This window comes from Aphis gossypii, chromosome 3 (genome assembly GCF_020184175.1).
Source record: "Aphis gossypii isolate Hap1 chromosome 3, ASM2018417v2, whole genome shotgun sequence".
Lineage (NCBI taxonomy): Eukaryota > Metazoa > Arthropoda > Insecta > Hemiptera > Aphididae > Aphis > Aphis gossypii.
This window is the reverse complement of record NC_065532.1, coordinates 12,194,138-12,209,916: the sequence shown is the minus strand read 5'-3', so window position 1 is coordinate 12,209,916 and position 15,779 is coordinate 12,194,138. Positions and strand designations below refer to the sequence as shown.

At 24.2% G+C, this 15,779-nt stretch overlaps 1 protein-coding gene and 1 long non-coding RNA gene across 2 annotated transcripts; both read right to left on the bottom strand.

The window, feature by feature from the left end:
- Positions 1-494: 494 nt before the first annotated feature.
- On the bottom strand, positions 495-6,250 carry LOC114125550 (putative uncharacterized protein DDB_G0282133). Its single transcript, XM_027989254.2, has 6 exons — positions 5,972-6,250; positions 5,723-5,904; positions 2,921-5,637; positions 1,862-1,969; positions 1,347-1,467; positions 495-1,283 (listed from the first exon to the last, which is right to left on the bottom strand). Exons 1-4 carry the CDS (start codon positions 5,992-5,994, stop codon positions 1,877-1,879), a joined length of 3,015 nt encoding a protein of 1,004 aa, XP_027845055.2. The 5' UTR covers positions 5,995-6,250; the 3' UTR covers positions 495-1,283; positions 1,347-1,467; positions 1,862-1,876.
- A 7,126-nt stretch (positions 6,251-13,376) lies between these two features.
- On the bottom strand, positions 13,377-15,383 carry LOC126551226 (uncharacterized). Its single transcript, XR_007605090.1, has 2 exons — positions 14,420-15,383; positions 13,377-13,412 (listed from the first exon to the last, which is right to left on the bottom strand). It is a non-coding gene; the product is annotated as an uncharacterized LOC126551226 (long non-coding RNA).
- Between the last annotated feature and the right edge of the window lie 396 nt (positions 15,384-15,779).

Genomic DNA, 15,779 nt, shown 5'->3' with positions numbered 1-15,779 from the left:
AATAAAAATATTAAGTTATTAAACAAAATGATATACTTAGAGCTCAAAAACAATTTAAAGATTTTCATAAATTTAAAATTAATATGAAAATAATATGCAAATAATAATTTTGTATATTATTGTAAAAATGTCTCAAAATGATTATGCTAATAAATAAATTTTAAAATGTATAACAAAACTAAAATCAATTCAATTTGGCAGCTTAAAAGAATATGTGGAAAAATGATTTCCTGAAAAATACTGAGTACAGAGAAAGTAAAATGTTAAATATTTTTATAAAATCAAAACACTAGTAACATACTTTAAACATTAGAATAATAATTTTACTATTATAAATATAAATACCAACCAAATGTATTAAAGAATTAATACACCGAGTATTTCTAAATTATTGGTTGTCATTGATATAAATGGTAAATGGTATAATGTTTTATATTATATCTGTTTACTTAATTTTTTACTGAGAAGAGTAAGAGTAAATAATTACAAAAAGGTTAAACATGTTAAATAAATAATATTTATTTTATACTATAAAAATATCCAACAATTACACAATGTATATATAGGGTGATTTACCAAACATGCTCACTCCTTTTTTTTTTCCATTTAATAATGAATTTAACTGAAATCCGATTTTCAAAACGTTTTAATTAGATTATACATTAAATTTATTTAGATCTTTTATATTATTTAAAGAGGTGGCAATACAAGCTACTATTTTTCAAATGAAAACTCCCCTTTTTTACAATAAATTATTATGCCTAGTATTTATTAAATTTGGACCAGATTTTATTATAAAAAATGAAGACTGATTAATATTAATTACTAAAAATTTTAAAACAGTCCCCATATTTTCAAAACTAGTATTATTGTGAAGCTATTATTCATGTAATGAATTTTAAATAATTCAAAAACTACTTGTTTCTTATTTTGATTATTGAACATCATAAGTTTTAGAAAAAAAATCTGTTGAATAATTTATAGTATCTAAGGGGGTTGTGGTTATCATTTGAAAAACGAGTTTGTATCTGCATATGACTCCTTAAGTAGTACTAAAAAATATTAAGAATATAAAAATAAGGTCTTCATGTCTATTTAAAAACTCTGAAATTCAGATTTTGTATTATTTTAGAAAAAAAAGAAGTGTATATGTTTGCTGAATCACTTTATATAACACGATAGAATATAAAAAAAATCTGTTAAGAATAGACTAGTGAGTATTTATAATCTTCTGATTTTCTTTATCATGATAGTAGTCTTGATAGTTGAAAATTTATTGATATCTATAAAACAATTAAAAACATGGTTAATATTAATTCATAAGATCAAACTATTGATATATTTACCAGTCTTTTACGTTAGGTAATATGAATAATTTTCTGGTAGCACACATGGTTTTAGAATTTTCAAAAGTTTCCTTATAATATTTTTACTTTTATAAAATATAAAAATTTTCAATTTCAATACCTATGAAAAATAAAAAAATAAATACATAAATGTAAAATTCTTAAAAAAATTTAACTTTTTTAATTTTATAGTTTCTAATATAACTTATGATAGCAACACAATAGCGGGTTTGATCCTCCTTCTTCACAGGTAAATAATCGTAAATATTATTATATTAGTATTAGTATTAGGTTTAGTCATTTATTGACAAATTTATATATCATTCATTTATATTCACAAAAATTACATAGACCACAATATTTCAATTAAAAATGTTAAATAATATAAATATTTTAGTTTTTTTAAAAGCTAGTAGTTAGTATATAGAAGCAAATTCATAATATTATAAATTTGTAAACACTGAGTAGTCCCCAACAGAAAATGTAAAATAAATATTAAATCGATTAAAACTTACCTAAATAGTTCTCATTTAGTAAGATGAATGTATATTGGTTCCATAATTATTCATAACATCAAATTCATTATTTTTACTTGGTACGCCTAAAGGAGTTATATTTGGTTCCTAAAAATATTTTTATATTTATAACTTATAAGCATGTACAATAAGCATTAGCGTGCGCAGTAGTTATTATCAGTAGAGTAGTTATAGATCATATAAATATTTATGTTTAAACTTAAGTTTTGGCCCAATAGTTATTTGAATTTTTGAAATACGTCAAAGGGTAACATTTAATATTATTTAGAAATTTACAATTATAAATAATGAAATTAAACTATGTACTAGTTCATGGGTGCAAATCACCCAAAAATATTAGGGGGGCTAAGTACCAAAATCTTCAAGAAAACAGATCAAGCCCGTGAGGAAGCCTCAAACACCCCAATAGTGCCATACCATATATTATATTAATAAAATATAAATCTCACAAACATAACTTAACATTTTATGCAAAACAAATTAATTTAATTTATTACAAATTTAATGAAAGTGTAAGCTTATTTTCAGCATACTTATTTAAAATAATTTCAGTATCAAGGACTATATCTTTCAATGAGAATAACTGATAAGTCCGATTGTCTTTAAATAAAATAAAATAATATAAATCTGTTAATGAATTCAATAAATGTAATTATTATGAAAATATAATGATAGTAACACTATAAGTTATAGGTAATTACGAGATTCGGGGTGCTAGCATTAAAATTCAGGATGCTAAGCACCCTTAGCACCTATACAATTTGTGTCTATGTACTAGTTACTAGTAGTATTACTCAACTCACAACACAGACTCCTAATTGTATTATTATTATTTATTGGTTTATTAACTACCTATAATACTTATGAGTATTATAATAAGTTATAACACACCTAATATCTATTAGCCATATTACCAATAATCATTATGCATAATAAGAAAAGTTTACTGCTGTAGAGTAATAATGATTCAACAGCCTACATTTATTACCTTATACGCACGCTTATGCTAATTAGTAATAAATAATAGTAAAAATTTACCTTATCAATCATTTCTGGAAATATAGTACTTAAATTGAAGTTTGTTAAAGCATTCACATTACTACTGCTGTTATAATAGTTATTTGTGTTCTGGGTAAAATGTTGAACTGGTTTATTATAACTTGAACTTGTCATACTAAATGTAGTTGGTAATGGTATATAATTTGAAATATTATGCTTTGTAGTTGTTGGAGGAGTATAGAAATTAGTTGGTATTTGATATGAAGATGTTTGTTTATCTAGATCATTTCTATTCTCATATAGATAATTACTATTGGGTTGATTATAATAATTGCCAAAATTTTCATTGTTATTATAACTTGATTTTTGACTTGTTCTATAACAATTAGTTTGTTTATTAGTTAAATTTTGATTTTTTGAGCCTGATTTTATAATAGAACCATGTTTTTGTTGATGTCTAATTAAAGATTCAGCACTATGATTAGTTGATCTACTAGAATCATGTGAATATTTTGATCGTACCCAAGATTGATCTTGTTCAAATGTATTAATCTCAGGATAATATTGTTTGGTTTGATTTTGATAATAATCTTTATCAGTTTTCTGATTTTGGTACACACAACAATAATCCTTTGCACAACTTCTTCCTTTTCGTTTGTCATTAGACTTTGGTTGTTCTACTAATTGACTAACAGATAGGAAATTTGAATTAACAGAACGAGATTTGTAATTAAGCATATTTTGCTCAGTACTTGTAACGGGGATTATATTGTCACTTTTTTTGTTACATTCATAAACTCTTTGATCAAATGGAGTATTAGAGCCTGTATTAATATTCAAAGCTAAATCTCCTACTAGAGTTGGTAATGTTGAAGGCATATTAGTATCCAAATGAGGTAATAAAGGGATAGTTTTTGATGGTGACCATGAATATGTTTGTTTAGGTTCTGACTGCAAATCAAAAGACATATCAAAATTATTTTTCTTTTGATAGTTATAGTCATCTTTTTTGGCATAAGAATTTTGACAGCCTTTATCTGTCATCCAGTTAACTGGAACACTCTTTTCATTTTGTTTTTTTTTCTGTTTTGGTTTGTGTGGCCAAACTTCTTGATAATTTTCAGTATCAATATACGTAGTTGTATTAGTTGAATTAACTGTATTTAGGTCATACGGTACATAAGGAACGTTGTTTGCAAATACTGTAGATGTAGATTTATCAGTCTTTTTAATATTTTTATTAAGATTTTTATCAAACGAATTATAACTAGTATATCTCCAAAGATCAGAATTTGATTGAGTTGTTCTATAATAAGAAGAAATATCATTATATGATGTCTTATGATAAGTAGAAGGAGTTGGTTGAGGTGGAGGTATTGCCTTTAATTTTTTAACTTCTTTATAACCATAATGTTGATCATTCTTTTTATTAATGTCTAAATACCCATCATTATAGAATGGTTTGACATTAAAACCAAATTGATCTTTCATTTTATCTTTATTTTGATCTTTTTCACAATCATCATCATTTTTCTGGAATAATTCTGTAGCCGGAGATTCTAAGTTACCAATTTGCAATATTGTAGTGGGTGTAGCTGAGTGCATTTCAGTTTGTTCAGATTCATTTAAAATATTAGTATTTTTTGAAGTTGAAACCAGGGGAAATGAAAGAAGAAAAGCTTCTGTAGGAGACATCGAATCTGCATGGTGTCCTCCAACTGGTCCTTGAAGAGAACTAAATAAATCCGTAGAAAAATCTGTGTTAGGTATTGGTAACCGTATGTCATCAAAACAAGAGATAATGTTTTTTGCTGTTTCTATGGATTTTCTTTGATTTTCTTCTGTTAATATACTTAATGAATTAACAACAGTTGATGTAGTTTGAGCCGCTGATAAACACTCTGGAGAATTAGTAGTTGTTTTATTATTATCTGTTTCAATAGATTTTAATAAATGTTTATTTCCATCACTAATTGTGCTACATGTTACAATTTCTTCTCTTTCAATAGATTTTTCATTTTTATCTTGATTGATATCCTTAACTATAGCTTCAATTGTGTGACTTGTTGTACTTCTGTTATCGTTTGATTTTACAGGTTCTGTACAACCAAGTTTATCACTTACTTCTATTTTATTTTTGTTTATGTTTTTTTCAACTTTTTGTATTTTATTAGATTCGTTTTTATTTTCAGATTTACTATTTACTTTTTTATTGTTAGTTAGTTCTACTTTAGTATCCTTCAAAAAATTAGTTTCTTTTAATAATCTATTGTATGTTACTAATGATGGTATAGGTCTTTTGTTCATAGATGTAGTAATAGTTGCATCATTTTTTTTTGGTGCAATTAATACTTCTGAATTTTTATAATCTGGTAACAAAAGTATTTTGGGTATATCAAATATAATTTGTGATTGAGGTATTATAGGTGCTGTGTCAATTTTTATCAAATGTCCATTGGGCAAAATAAATGTAGGCTTAGTTGAAGTTAAAACCGGTATATTAACAGGTTTAGTAGTTAAAGTAATAGGCCTTACTTTTTGAGCTAATTTTTGTTTACTTTTAAACTTTTTTATATTACTATTTCTGACACCAGAATCTTTTTTATGTTTTATTTTTGATCTATTTTGTATTGAGGTCTTTTTAACAGACCTATCTTTTGGTATTTTAATTTTTGATTCTTTCAAAATGGATATTAGGTGTTTGATTCTTGAGCATAAATGGGTTATTTTATTTTGTAAGCGAATTAATTCCTTTCCTAAGATAAAAAATATAATTTAGATTTAAAATAAATCAGGTATATAGGTACAAGAATAATTTTCAAAAAAAAAAATTCTACTCACTATGGATACTTGATGTCTTCAATTTTTCATTTTGTAATACACGAATTAAATCAATTGCATGGTTAATAATGTCAGCTTTACCTAGTGAAGCATTTGAGTCCGATGGTGGAAGAACAGTTCGCAATTCTTCAAAACTAACATTCAAACGATCTCTTCGTTCTTTTTCATATACTCGATTTTTACTGTATATAAAAGAAAAAAAAAACTTAAAATAATGGTTCTAATAACAGAAGAATAATATATACATACGACGGAGCTTTTTTACCACCCATTATATAATAAAAAAATTGTTGAAACTAAAATAAAAATTTATTTATTTAACAGAAAACAAGTATCAAATAACACTTAAAAACTAGTTTTGACCGGCAATGAACTTTTTTGTATAAAAAATAAGAATTAGGTATGGTTCAATTATTAACAATATTATAACTTATATAAGTAACTAATAACATCAACTAGTAGCTACAATTGACAAAATATATCAAATATTTTGTTATGGTGTAACTACCACAGCCTAAACTGAATAATAACAAATTATTAATCGTAATAGTGATAAGTATGATAAGTACTATCTATATTCTGCTTCTATAATATAATATATATATATATAGGTATAAGGCTGTGCATTCTACAGGCAAAGACTCTCGAGTATATTTTGACAACTACCGAACAGACATATTGGCCTGTAGAATGTAGATAGAACTATCACTTTTATAATTATTATCTTTAGCTGTATATGAAAATATATTAATTTTATATTTTTATATTCATACATTAATATCTGTTTATTAAGGGCGTTGAGTACTTTTCCTAAACTTCCATGGAAGAATACCAATATTTTCAACTAGACCTCGGGTGGAAAATGTCAGTGGAAATGTGGAATCATTAAGACATCATTAGGTAGGTACTCTACAAAACCAATTCAAAACTTAAAAATTTTAATATTCAACAATGTTACCCACTAATGAACGTGATAGATAAATAGAATTCAATTATGAATCATAATTCATAGAAATAGAGCATACACGTAACTATTCTGAACGTCAATGGTCTGTAAACCAATTTATATTAAATAAGGGTATATTTTATTAAATAAGACATTTTTTTTTTATTATTGTTATTTTTTGCCAAAAACGTCTCATTTATTATATTTTTATCTAATTATTATAATATTATATATTATTATTGTTATTAATCTTAACTAGGTATTAACTAACTACTGTTGCACTCATTCTAAGTATATACGGTAATCGTCACACCAGTCAATCTGTGTGTGGTTATTTTGGTGTTATAAATAATTTAACATCAATATAAATATTTTTAAAATTTTATAATGTATAATAAACAAAAATATGCGCAATGATTGAAAGTACAAATAACATTTTTATAATTTCAGAAAATTCTGAAAATCGTTATTTCTCATGTATGTAAATACAATTACATTAAAACAGCCCTAGAAAATCAAATGTTTATGCCAATCTTTATTAAAATTATTGTGAAGAAAATTAATGAGAAACTTTGAACTACATTTTCAAATAGTAGGTATTAAAATTAAAAATTTCATGATTATTAAATCAAAATTTAAACGTGAATAAAAAGTTGTGAAAATATTTTTAATTATTCTAAGAGCAACTGAGCAAGTAATGATGAAATTGCATTACATTTTCATTTTCATTTTTTTTTTCTAACATTTTATCATATATAAATCGAAAAAAAAGTCAAATATTTTATATGTCTAGATATAGGTAAATAGTATAATTTGAAAGTCCTAAATTATTTTGAAAATTATAGGATTTCTAGTACCTACATTGACTATTTGACTACCACTTGACCGCTGTTGTCGCATCATTTTCGGACCCTGTTATTATTTGTATGCCAAATGACCGCCGGCAACCAAAAATAAATACGGTTTTAAATTATTAACTTTTCTATGATGGCGCTACAATATAATAAAGGTACTATAAAACGAGTGTAGCAGCGTAGCAAGAATAATTACAATATGTATATTTTTCAAATAAATTATTATATATACAAATCAGGAATGACATGGGAATATATATTTGGCATGTTGAATACTGTCGATAGTACATATCGTGTGATGGCGGTAGTCATATGAAAGTCAGTGCTAAAAAAAAACTATAAATATATTGTGATAAATTCCGGTTTCTAAATTTATTGATTTTTGAATTATAACAAAAAAATATAAAGATCCCGTTTTCTCACTAATTTGTTTTGCTTCTTTCAATAATTTTTTAGTCTTGGGAATTATTCACATTTGACCCCCATTTCTGAAACTACAATTAGAACCAATTTTATAATAGAAATTACCCTTAAAGTTTAAGATCAAAGTATTTTTTTGACTACAAAAAAAGTTTACGAACACAAAAATAAATTGAAGAGTTAAAGAAGCAAAACAAAAAATATAATATAGGTATTATAGGTATTATTTATACTTATATCATTTTGAAATCAATACATTTATCACTTTGCTATTGTGGGCTGTTAAAATTTATATTTCTTGATAATTTTCACCAATTTACGACCTAGTTTATGAAAATATCAAAAGAGGCGTCGTCGTTGCTGTAACTTTCATAAAGTATAACTTATTAATGACGCCAAATTGCCTACACAATACGCCGTACACAATAAAAATATTTAGGTAAATACGTAAAACAGTTATTTATTGTACATATATATTATATATAATATCTACAATGAAAAACCATACAGCCTTATAGCTAGTAAGTATAACAAATTTAATGAAACTAACTCTAACGTAACATGAATTTATTTAATCGCACACGGATTGTCTCTCAAATTTAATAAGGTTAATGTTTTCACTCAAATGTACTCCAGTTGATCATGGAGCAATCTAATTTGAGTACAGTAAAATTACCTCCTATACGGCCATAATACACTTAGATTATATTATATTTATTAATATATCGATAACATACGTGTATTTGGTTACTATAGTTGACTGTTCTAGTTTTGTATAGGACATTTTTTCTCTTAACTATTATGTACTTGATGTCTTAGATGTTTTGATTGTGGCCATTTTTATCTTCACATTTTATTGTATGTATATTGCAAATAACATTATAACATATTAATATTCATATATTTTAAAACCTGAATAATATTTGACCTAACCTAACTTTGTAAGAAGAATAATAATTTTAAATCTTAACGATTTCGAGATTCATTGTAATTTATAATAATCTAATATAAATACTTATGCATTATCTTGTAATTTAATATTTCATACTTATTACTATTATAAATAAATTCTATTAGTGTAACGTATAAAGTTTATTATTAAATTCACGGCAGTGCTAAATTACCTGCATAATTAAAAATTTTGAGGTGATGATATGCGTATACTAAAAGGACATTGGAAAAATAAAATAAGTGAGTTGACTGTTTTTGATTTATTTTAAAATATTTATATACAATATACATTTTTTCTTAATAGTTCGATTTGATATTTTTTTTTTTATTTCAAGACTATTCATTCATAATTAAAAAAAAAAAATTCTTGCTTAATTCATGTTTGTATCTATCTACTACTAATTCCTATATCTTGATTTATTGAACAATGATTAAAATAATGAATTATGATTATTTTTTTATACATATAATGTTATATAGTATAATATTCAGGTATATGGACATAATATTATGGTATGTGTCGAACAGTTTTAATTATCCAAAACTGTTTCTATAGAACACTGTGAGCCCTTGTTGGTGAATATTGGTCTTTTTTGAAAAAATCTCTCAGATTAATGTAATTTAAACGGAAGCCAGCAGGAATGAGTGGTGCTGTTTAATAAAGTCAATATAATAGTAGTTGTAACCCGTATGGTTCTCCGTCCCCACCATTTACGTATTTAGACAGCTTGTTCATTTATTATTATGTTTCAACGCATGTGTTCACCATAGCCTTCATGAGAGTTAGTTACTATACTTAGTAGTACTCTCCACTACTCTCGTTATACAGTATTCGTACTCTCTTTTCAATGTATTTTTTCTTATTTAGTTTTTTGTTTATTTTTTGTCTATCAATTTAAGTCCTCGAATGCTGGTATTTTATTTAAATTGGCGATTAGTATATAATAATATATAAGTGATGTCTGCAGTGTTGTGAATTTATATAAAAGGGGTGCTATTATTGACAACAACAATAGAAAACATCAATTTAGTATATTATGCAGTGTTCTTCAAAAATAATTTCTAATAAATTTATTAGCAGGTTTACATAATAATTATTTTAAACGTCATAGTATTAATATATAGTTATACGTATAATAATATATATAAACCATTGAGAGTATGATTTTTTTTTTTAATTCCTAAAAAATAAGTAGTAGGTACAATAAGATCATTAGGCAAAATATTTTTGATCAAAATTTGATATTAAATTAAAATATATTATAAGTTTATTATCTAACTTTACAAGAACGAAAACATCGCAAACAATTGATTTCTTTTCCATGATATAAAAGTCAAAATATATAATCAATATTCAATATTGATATGTTAAATATAAAAAATATATAGATTGTTATTACTTATGAGTAAAAAATGATTTAGAATATATAGGTTGCATACATTTAAAATTTAAATCTCTATAAAGTAATAGTTTCTGGCTACTTGATAGTCTTATATTATAAAATACTATAATACAATGATAGTATAATACGTATAAAAATAATTAATATGTGAAACTAAATTTAGTCACTCCATTGCAGTATATTCTCTTTTGGAACATTTATAAATATTTATTTTTGTAAACTTATAACCTTAGTATTTAAAGCTATAACATAGAAAGAAAAAAGAATACGTAAATCTGTTCATTGATTTATACAAATTGTTTTTTTTTTTAATTAGATCTATCATATTATATAAATAAATATGTAATTTTTTTTGTGAATTTAAAAAATCGCACTATTTTATTTTTACTAATAAATTTGTCGTGAAAAAATAAGTAATTTAAATAATTTAATTCGTATAAATGTGAGTATACTAATGTCTAATATACTCTCTAATAACAAAATATAAACAAGTGCCTAGCTACTTCTAAATTCAATCGAATATTTTTTATTTCATTTTCAATATATGCCCTAAAGATAAGTTATTTTAATATTAAATAAAATGGTATTGTTAGCTTTAATATAATGTCTACAATAGAATCTCAATAATTCGAAGCCCAAGAGATTTCACATGGAATGATTTTCTCCGAGTTATCGAGAATTTCAACTTATCGAGATTCTACTATATTGTTAAAATATTTATCTTTGGTTTTAGACTAATAACATTCTATGAATTTGTATACTTTTTAAAATTATTTTATTACTATGAAATAATGTTTAAATTAATTTAAATTATAATAGAGGAGCAATAATTATAATACTACTACTACTAATAATAATAATGCAGTAATAATTGTATAATAATTTAAGTTGTATAAAATATTTCTTATCCTAAACTCATTATAGTTTTCTAAAATTTAAACAATTATTACAGCCGAGTGTAAAAGAGAACTTAATGCAAATCATGTAGGTATTTAATTCAGTAAAATTATCATAATACTAGTTACCAATGAATTCAATATTTAATATTAAATAAAAATAAAATTAAGTTTTTTATAACTATATCATTAGATTTTATTTTTATTATATTTATTAATTGTATTGTTAATAATTAATATTACTGTTTATCTATTTTTTTTTCTTTTAAATTTACCTTGTTATTATAATATTATATACAAAACTTGTAATGGGCTTTAGCTCGGATGAATTAACAATAATAAAATACATACAAATCTAAGGTAACAATTATAACTTAAAAATTAAACACTTTTAAAATTCACAACATAATATATACAATATATATACAATTATGATTATTTTAATAGTAATTACAATAACTAGGGTGTAATGGGGATATATAGGGTATTATTATGTTTGAATGCATGACTAAAAAGCTAATGAAATTGAATTATGGCTGCTAAAATTATTTATTAACGTTATACTGCTACGAATCGTTACATTATATAGATCAGTGGTTTTCAAACTGGGTACCGCAGCTTTTCCATAAATTACCGATTGCATTTAATAGTAATATAAGAAAATAAATTAATAATCAGTTCAAAACAATTTTGTTCAACTAAAAAAAGGTCAGTGTGCCGTGAAAAGTTTTTCAAGAGTACGATGTGCCGTGTATAATAAAAGTTTTCAAACCACTGATATAGATTTATCACTTTCTAATCATTGTTTTAACGGAGGTATAGGTATAATATTGGATTTGTTTTTATTATATTACTTAATGTTGATTTTTTTTATTCAAATTTAAAATTATAAAACAATACCGTACCTAATAGTGATGCACCGATAAGATACCAATACGACGTAATATGTAAAATATTATTATATGTATATTTATAAACACTATATGTTTGTCATGCTAACGTTTTTAATATATTATTCTGATTAAGTAGCCGTTGACATTTTACTGGTTATAGATCAGTTGATAATATTTTCTAGGCTATATGCCTAGAATGTTTGTACATAAGATCAACCAACGTTATTATTAATGTTTAATACATAATTTTAGTCAAGAAATGGTATTATTATATTACGTAGGTTATGTATCTTAATTTATTAATTGCAAAAAATGTTTAGATAATATATAATATAGTGATATAATCTAATATAATACATCAATATGTCTTTAATAGATACATAGGCACCTATAATATAACTAATGATACAATTTTAAAGGTTAGCATATATGAAATTTTCGGAAAATAAAATATTTAATTTTATTCAATTATCAATATTAAGCACATTAACGAATTACATTAGTAATTAATTTGTTCAAAGTCATAAAAACTATTTACAGATTAATACTACAGTAAAACAATTGCGTACCTAACGAAAATATAGTTATCAAAGCCCAAAGGTAAGATGTTACTGTACATCTGACCTACACTATACGTAACGCAGATAAAACACATTCACGTAAAATAATTTTTTCTATGGTTTTTAGTTATATCAGAATAAATTTACACATTAAAAAAATTATAGAGAATGATACTTTTGAGGGGCATGATATCGTTTTACCTAAATATTGTCAAAAAAAAAAAAAAATTTAAATATTAATTTAAATTTAGAATTTATTTTTAAAGTTGAATATAAAATCAATTAATAATAAAATATAATATGTCAAACCCTCGATAATATTATCCTCTATATTTTTTATTAATAGGTTATTATTTTATTCTAAGATTACTTAAAATTATAAAAAAAAAACAATTTTACATGAGTGCATTTTATCTATGTTGTACGTGGGTCTAAGAGAGAAAATAAATATTGCGCCAACATCCTCTTGATAGTAAAGTTTAAATATTTTGTCCATTGGTCATTTAATTTAATTATTTAAACAAAAACCTACACATTTTACTTAATCTAGCTATAATATTACATACATATATAGGTATGTAACACGGTAGATATTTATTAATTATTATAATTATTAATATTTTACATTATATGTTTGGTTACTTATATTTGATGATGTGTCAAATCCGTCTGGCCAGGAGGTATTTTGAAGTCATTCATAAATCTTTCGATGACACTAATATCTGGCTCGCACATGTTTCCACCAGCCGCCTTTTGATTTTAGCCTACTAAACAAAACATTCCTAAACATAATTTTGAGTCAGACGTTTCACCAACACTGATATCTACATAGTACATACCATAGGCATTTGAAAAAAATTATAAAATATAATACAATAGCATTTTAATATTATAAAATATATAATATATTATACAAAAAAAAAAAAAAAAATGTTTTACAGATATAGGTACATAGTCATTGTTCACATCTAATTTATTATATAGTGTATGAACAAGACTATATGCATTAATATATTATATTAACAACATCAATTTTTAGTATACATACATTTCATGAATGAAATTAGTTTACAATATAGGTACCTAGATACTGCTTTTACTGGATACTGGATTCTGCGTTTTCGATGATATATGGGTAACTGAGGACATCATTACCTGACAGTATTAGATATATAAATTATCACTCTAATCCTGCCCAAGTAAGACGTTAACAGATCCAAAGTAAGTACTGCAGACGATAACTATATGTAAGCGTATTAAAATTATATAAAATACACAATAAAATCATAAGTTAACATCTGATTACAAAAACTAATACATTTACAAATTAATTTAAATTATAAAAATTAATTCAAATTATACAAAATAATTGAAAATGTTATTTAAAAATTAAATTATCAAGAAATAAATTTAAAAATATTGCTATAATATAGTTTTATAACGTTTATAATATTTAAAAATAATTTATGGCACCAATATAAAAACACTTTAAAAGCAATCTGCAGTAAGTAATAAAATTAAAACTGATAATAACTGTGAACAAGGAATTAAGTTAAACAGACATTACCCGTTGTTTAAATTAATTAAAAAAAATAATAATTAATACGTAGGTAATGAATATAATAATTAATTTAAATAATTTATACAAGGCTTGGATAAATTATAAACATTGAAAAATAAAAAAAGATAAATTAATTAATTAATTAGATCACATAAGTATCTATTAAACTTTAATTAATTTAATTATTTCGTGGTATATAATAAACCAACTAACCTGTGACGAACTGTAGTTCTAAAATGAGAATCGGACGATGTCCCTTGCAATAGTGGCCGTATTTAAAGGGTCCGCCGAGGGATGCCTACATGTAAAAATGTAAAAAAAAAATATTAAGTAATAATAGTAATAATAATAGCAAGTTATTAACCGTCAAATAATTATACAGATGTAACTTAAATTAAAAACTGTACACGAATGAAAAATATTAGAACAAACGAAATAATAATGGTGAACTCCGGCTGCCCAAGATCGTTCAGCTATCTGTCCGACGGAGAACTGGCGCGCTGAGTACGTCGGCTCTTACATAAATATATCGGTTGCGCGCGCAAAGGTCGACGAGCGCTAACGGATGACCTAAGCTGTACCGAGATAACGCGCAAACATGATCTTTGGCCTTTTAGTTAGGGCAAACAGCCTTATCTAATATGATAAACACAGTGTGAGGTTTCATAGACGTTTAAGTCAATATAACGAGAAACACACAAACATAATGTGTGCACATTATTTTCGTTAATAATAATATTTTAAACCATTTCGAATTTATAAGATTAAAAACACACAGGGGTCCAAACATTTGTTAACACATTAATAATTATAGACTATCTTTGAACAAAAATTATCAGTTTATTTGTATGGACAAAATGTATGAAAAATATTTAAATAAAACATATTATTATTTCACATATTATTTCGAAAAGTAAATAGTATAAAGTGCACGTTTGTTTTGTCAAAATTCATTATTTAACTTGTTATTAATACCTATAAATCAATATCATTTATTATAACGACTAATCGCAACGGTATAATCGTTTTTATTTCTTAAAATATTTGTTGAATTTAATATAAAAAATATATCTATTGCAACGAAATTTTTCTGGATACAAATAACTATAAATAATTTATTTTTACTGATTATTCTTTATAAAAAATATCTAAAACGTTTCAATTATGTCATAAAGTTAATAAAAAAAAATCTGGTGCAAAGATGAATTAATGCAATATATTAAAAGTTGAGCAATTAATTTGATATGAGTTTACTGAGAATTTAATAATTAAACATAAATCTTCTCAGAAATATTTATCGAGTGTCTAAAATTTTATAATTGAACAACATATAAAGTACAATATTTTAATACATGGTTGAAATTACTTGTATTGATTACAAAAATGTAACTACGCTTTTTTATAATAGAATCAGACTTAGTATTATTGTATAAATATTTATTCTAATGTGTTGCCTAATCGTTCAGCTCCTATTAGTAGAAAAAAATTATTATATTGTGAGTACCTATTGTAATATTGATATGCATTTTATTGTTAACTAAATAGGTATACAGAAGCACAAAATAAAATTTAA

Coding starts and splice junctions, on each gene's coding strand:
- LOC114125550 (XM_027989254.2), bottom strand. CDS start 5,994: ATGGGTGGTAAAAAAGCTCCGTC. Junction 5,905..5,971: donor GGTGGTAAAAAAGCTCCGTC/GTATGTATATAT, acceptor TTTTATATACAG/TAAAAATCGAGTATATGAAA. Junction 5,638..5,722: donor GAAGACATCAAGTATCCATA/GTGAGTAGAATT, acceptor TTTTTATCTTAG/GAAAGGAATTAATTCGCTTA.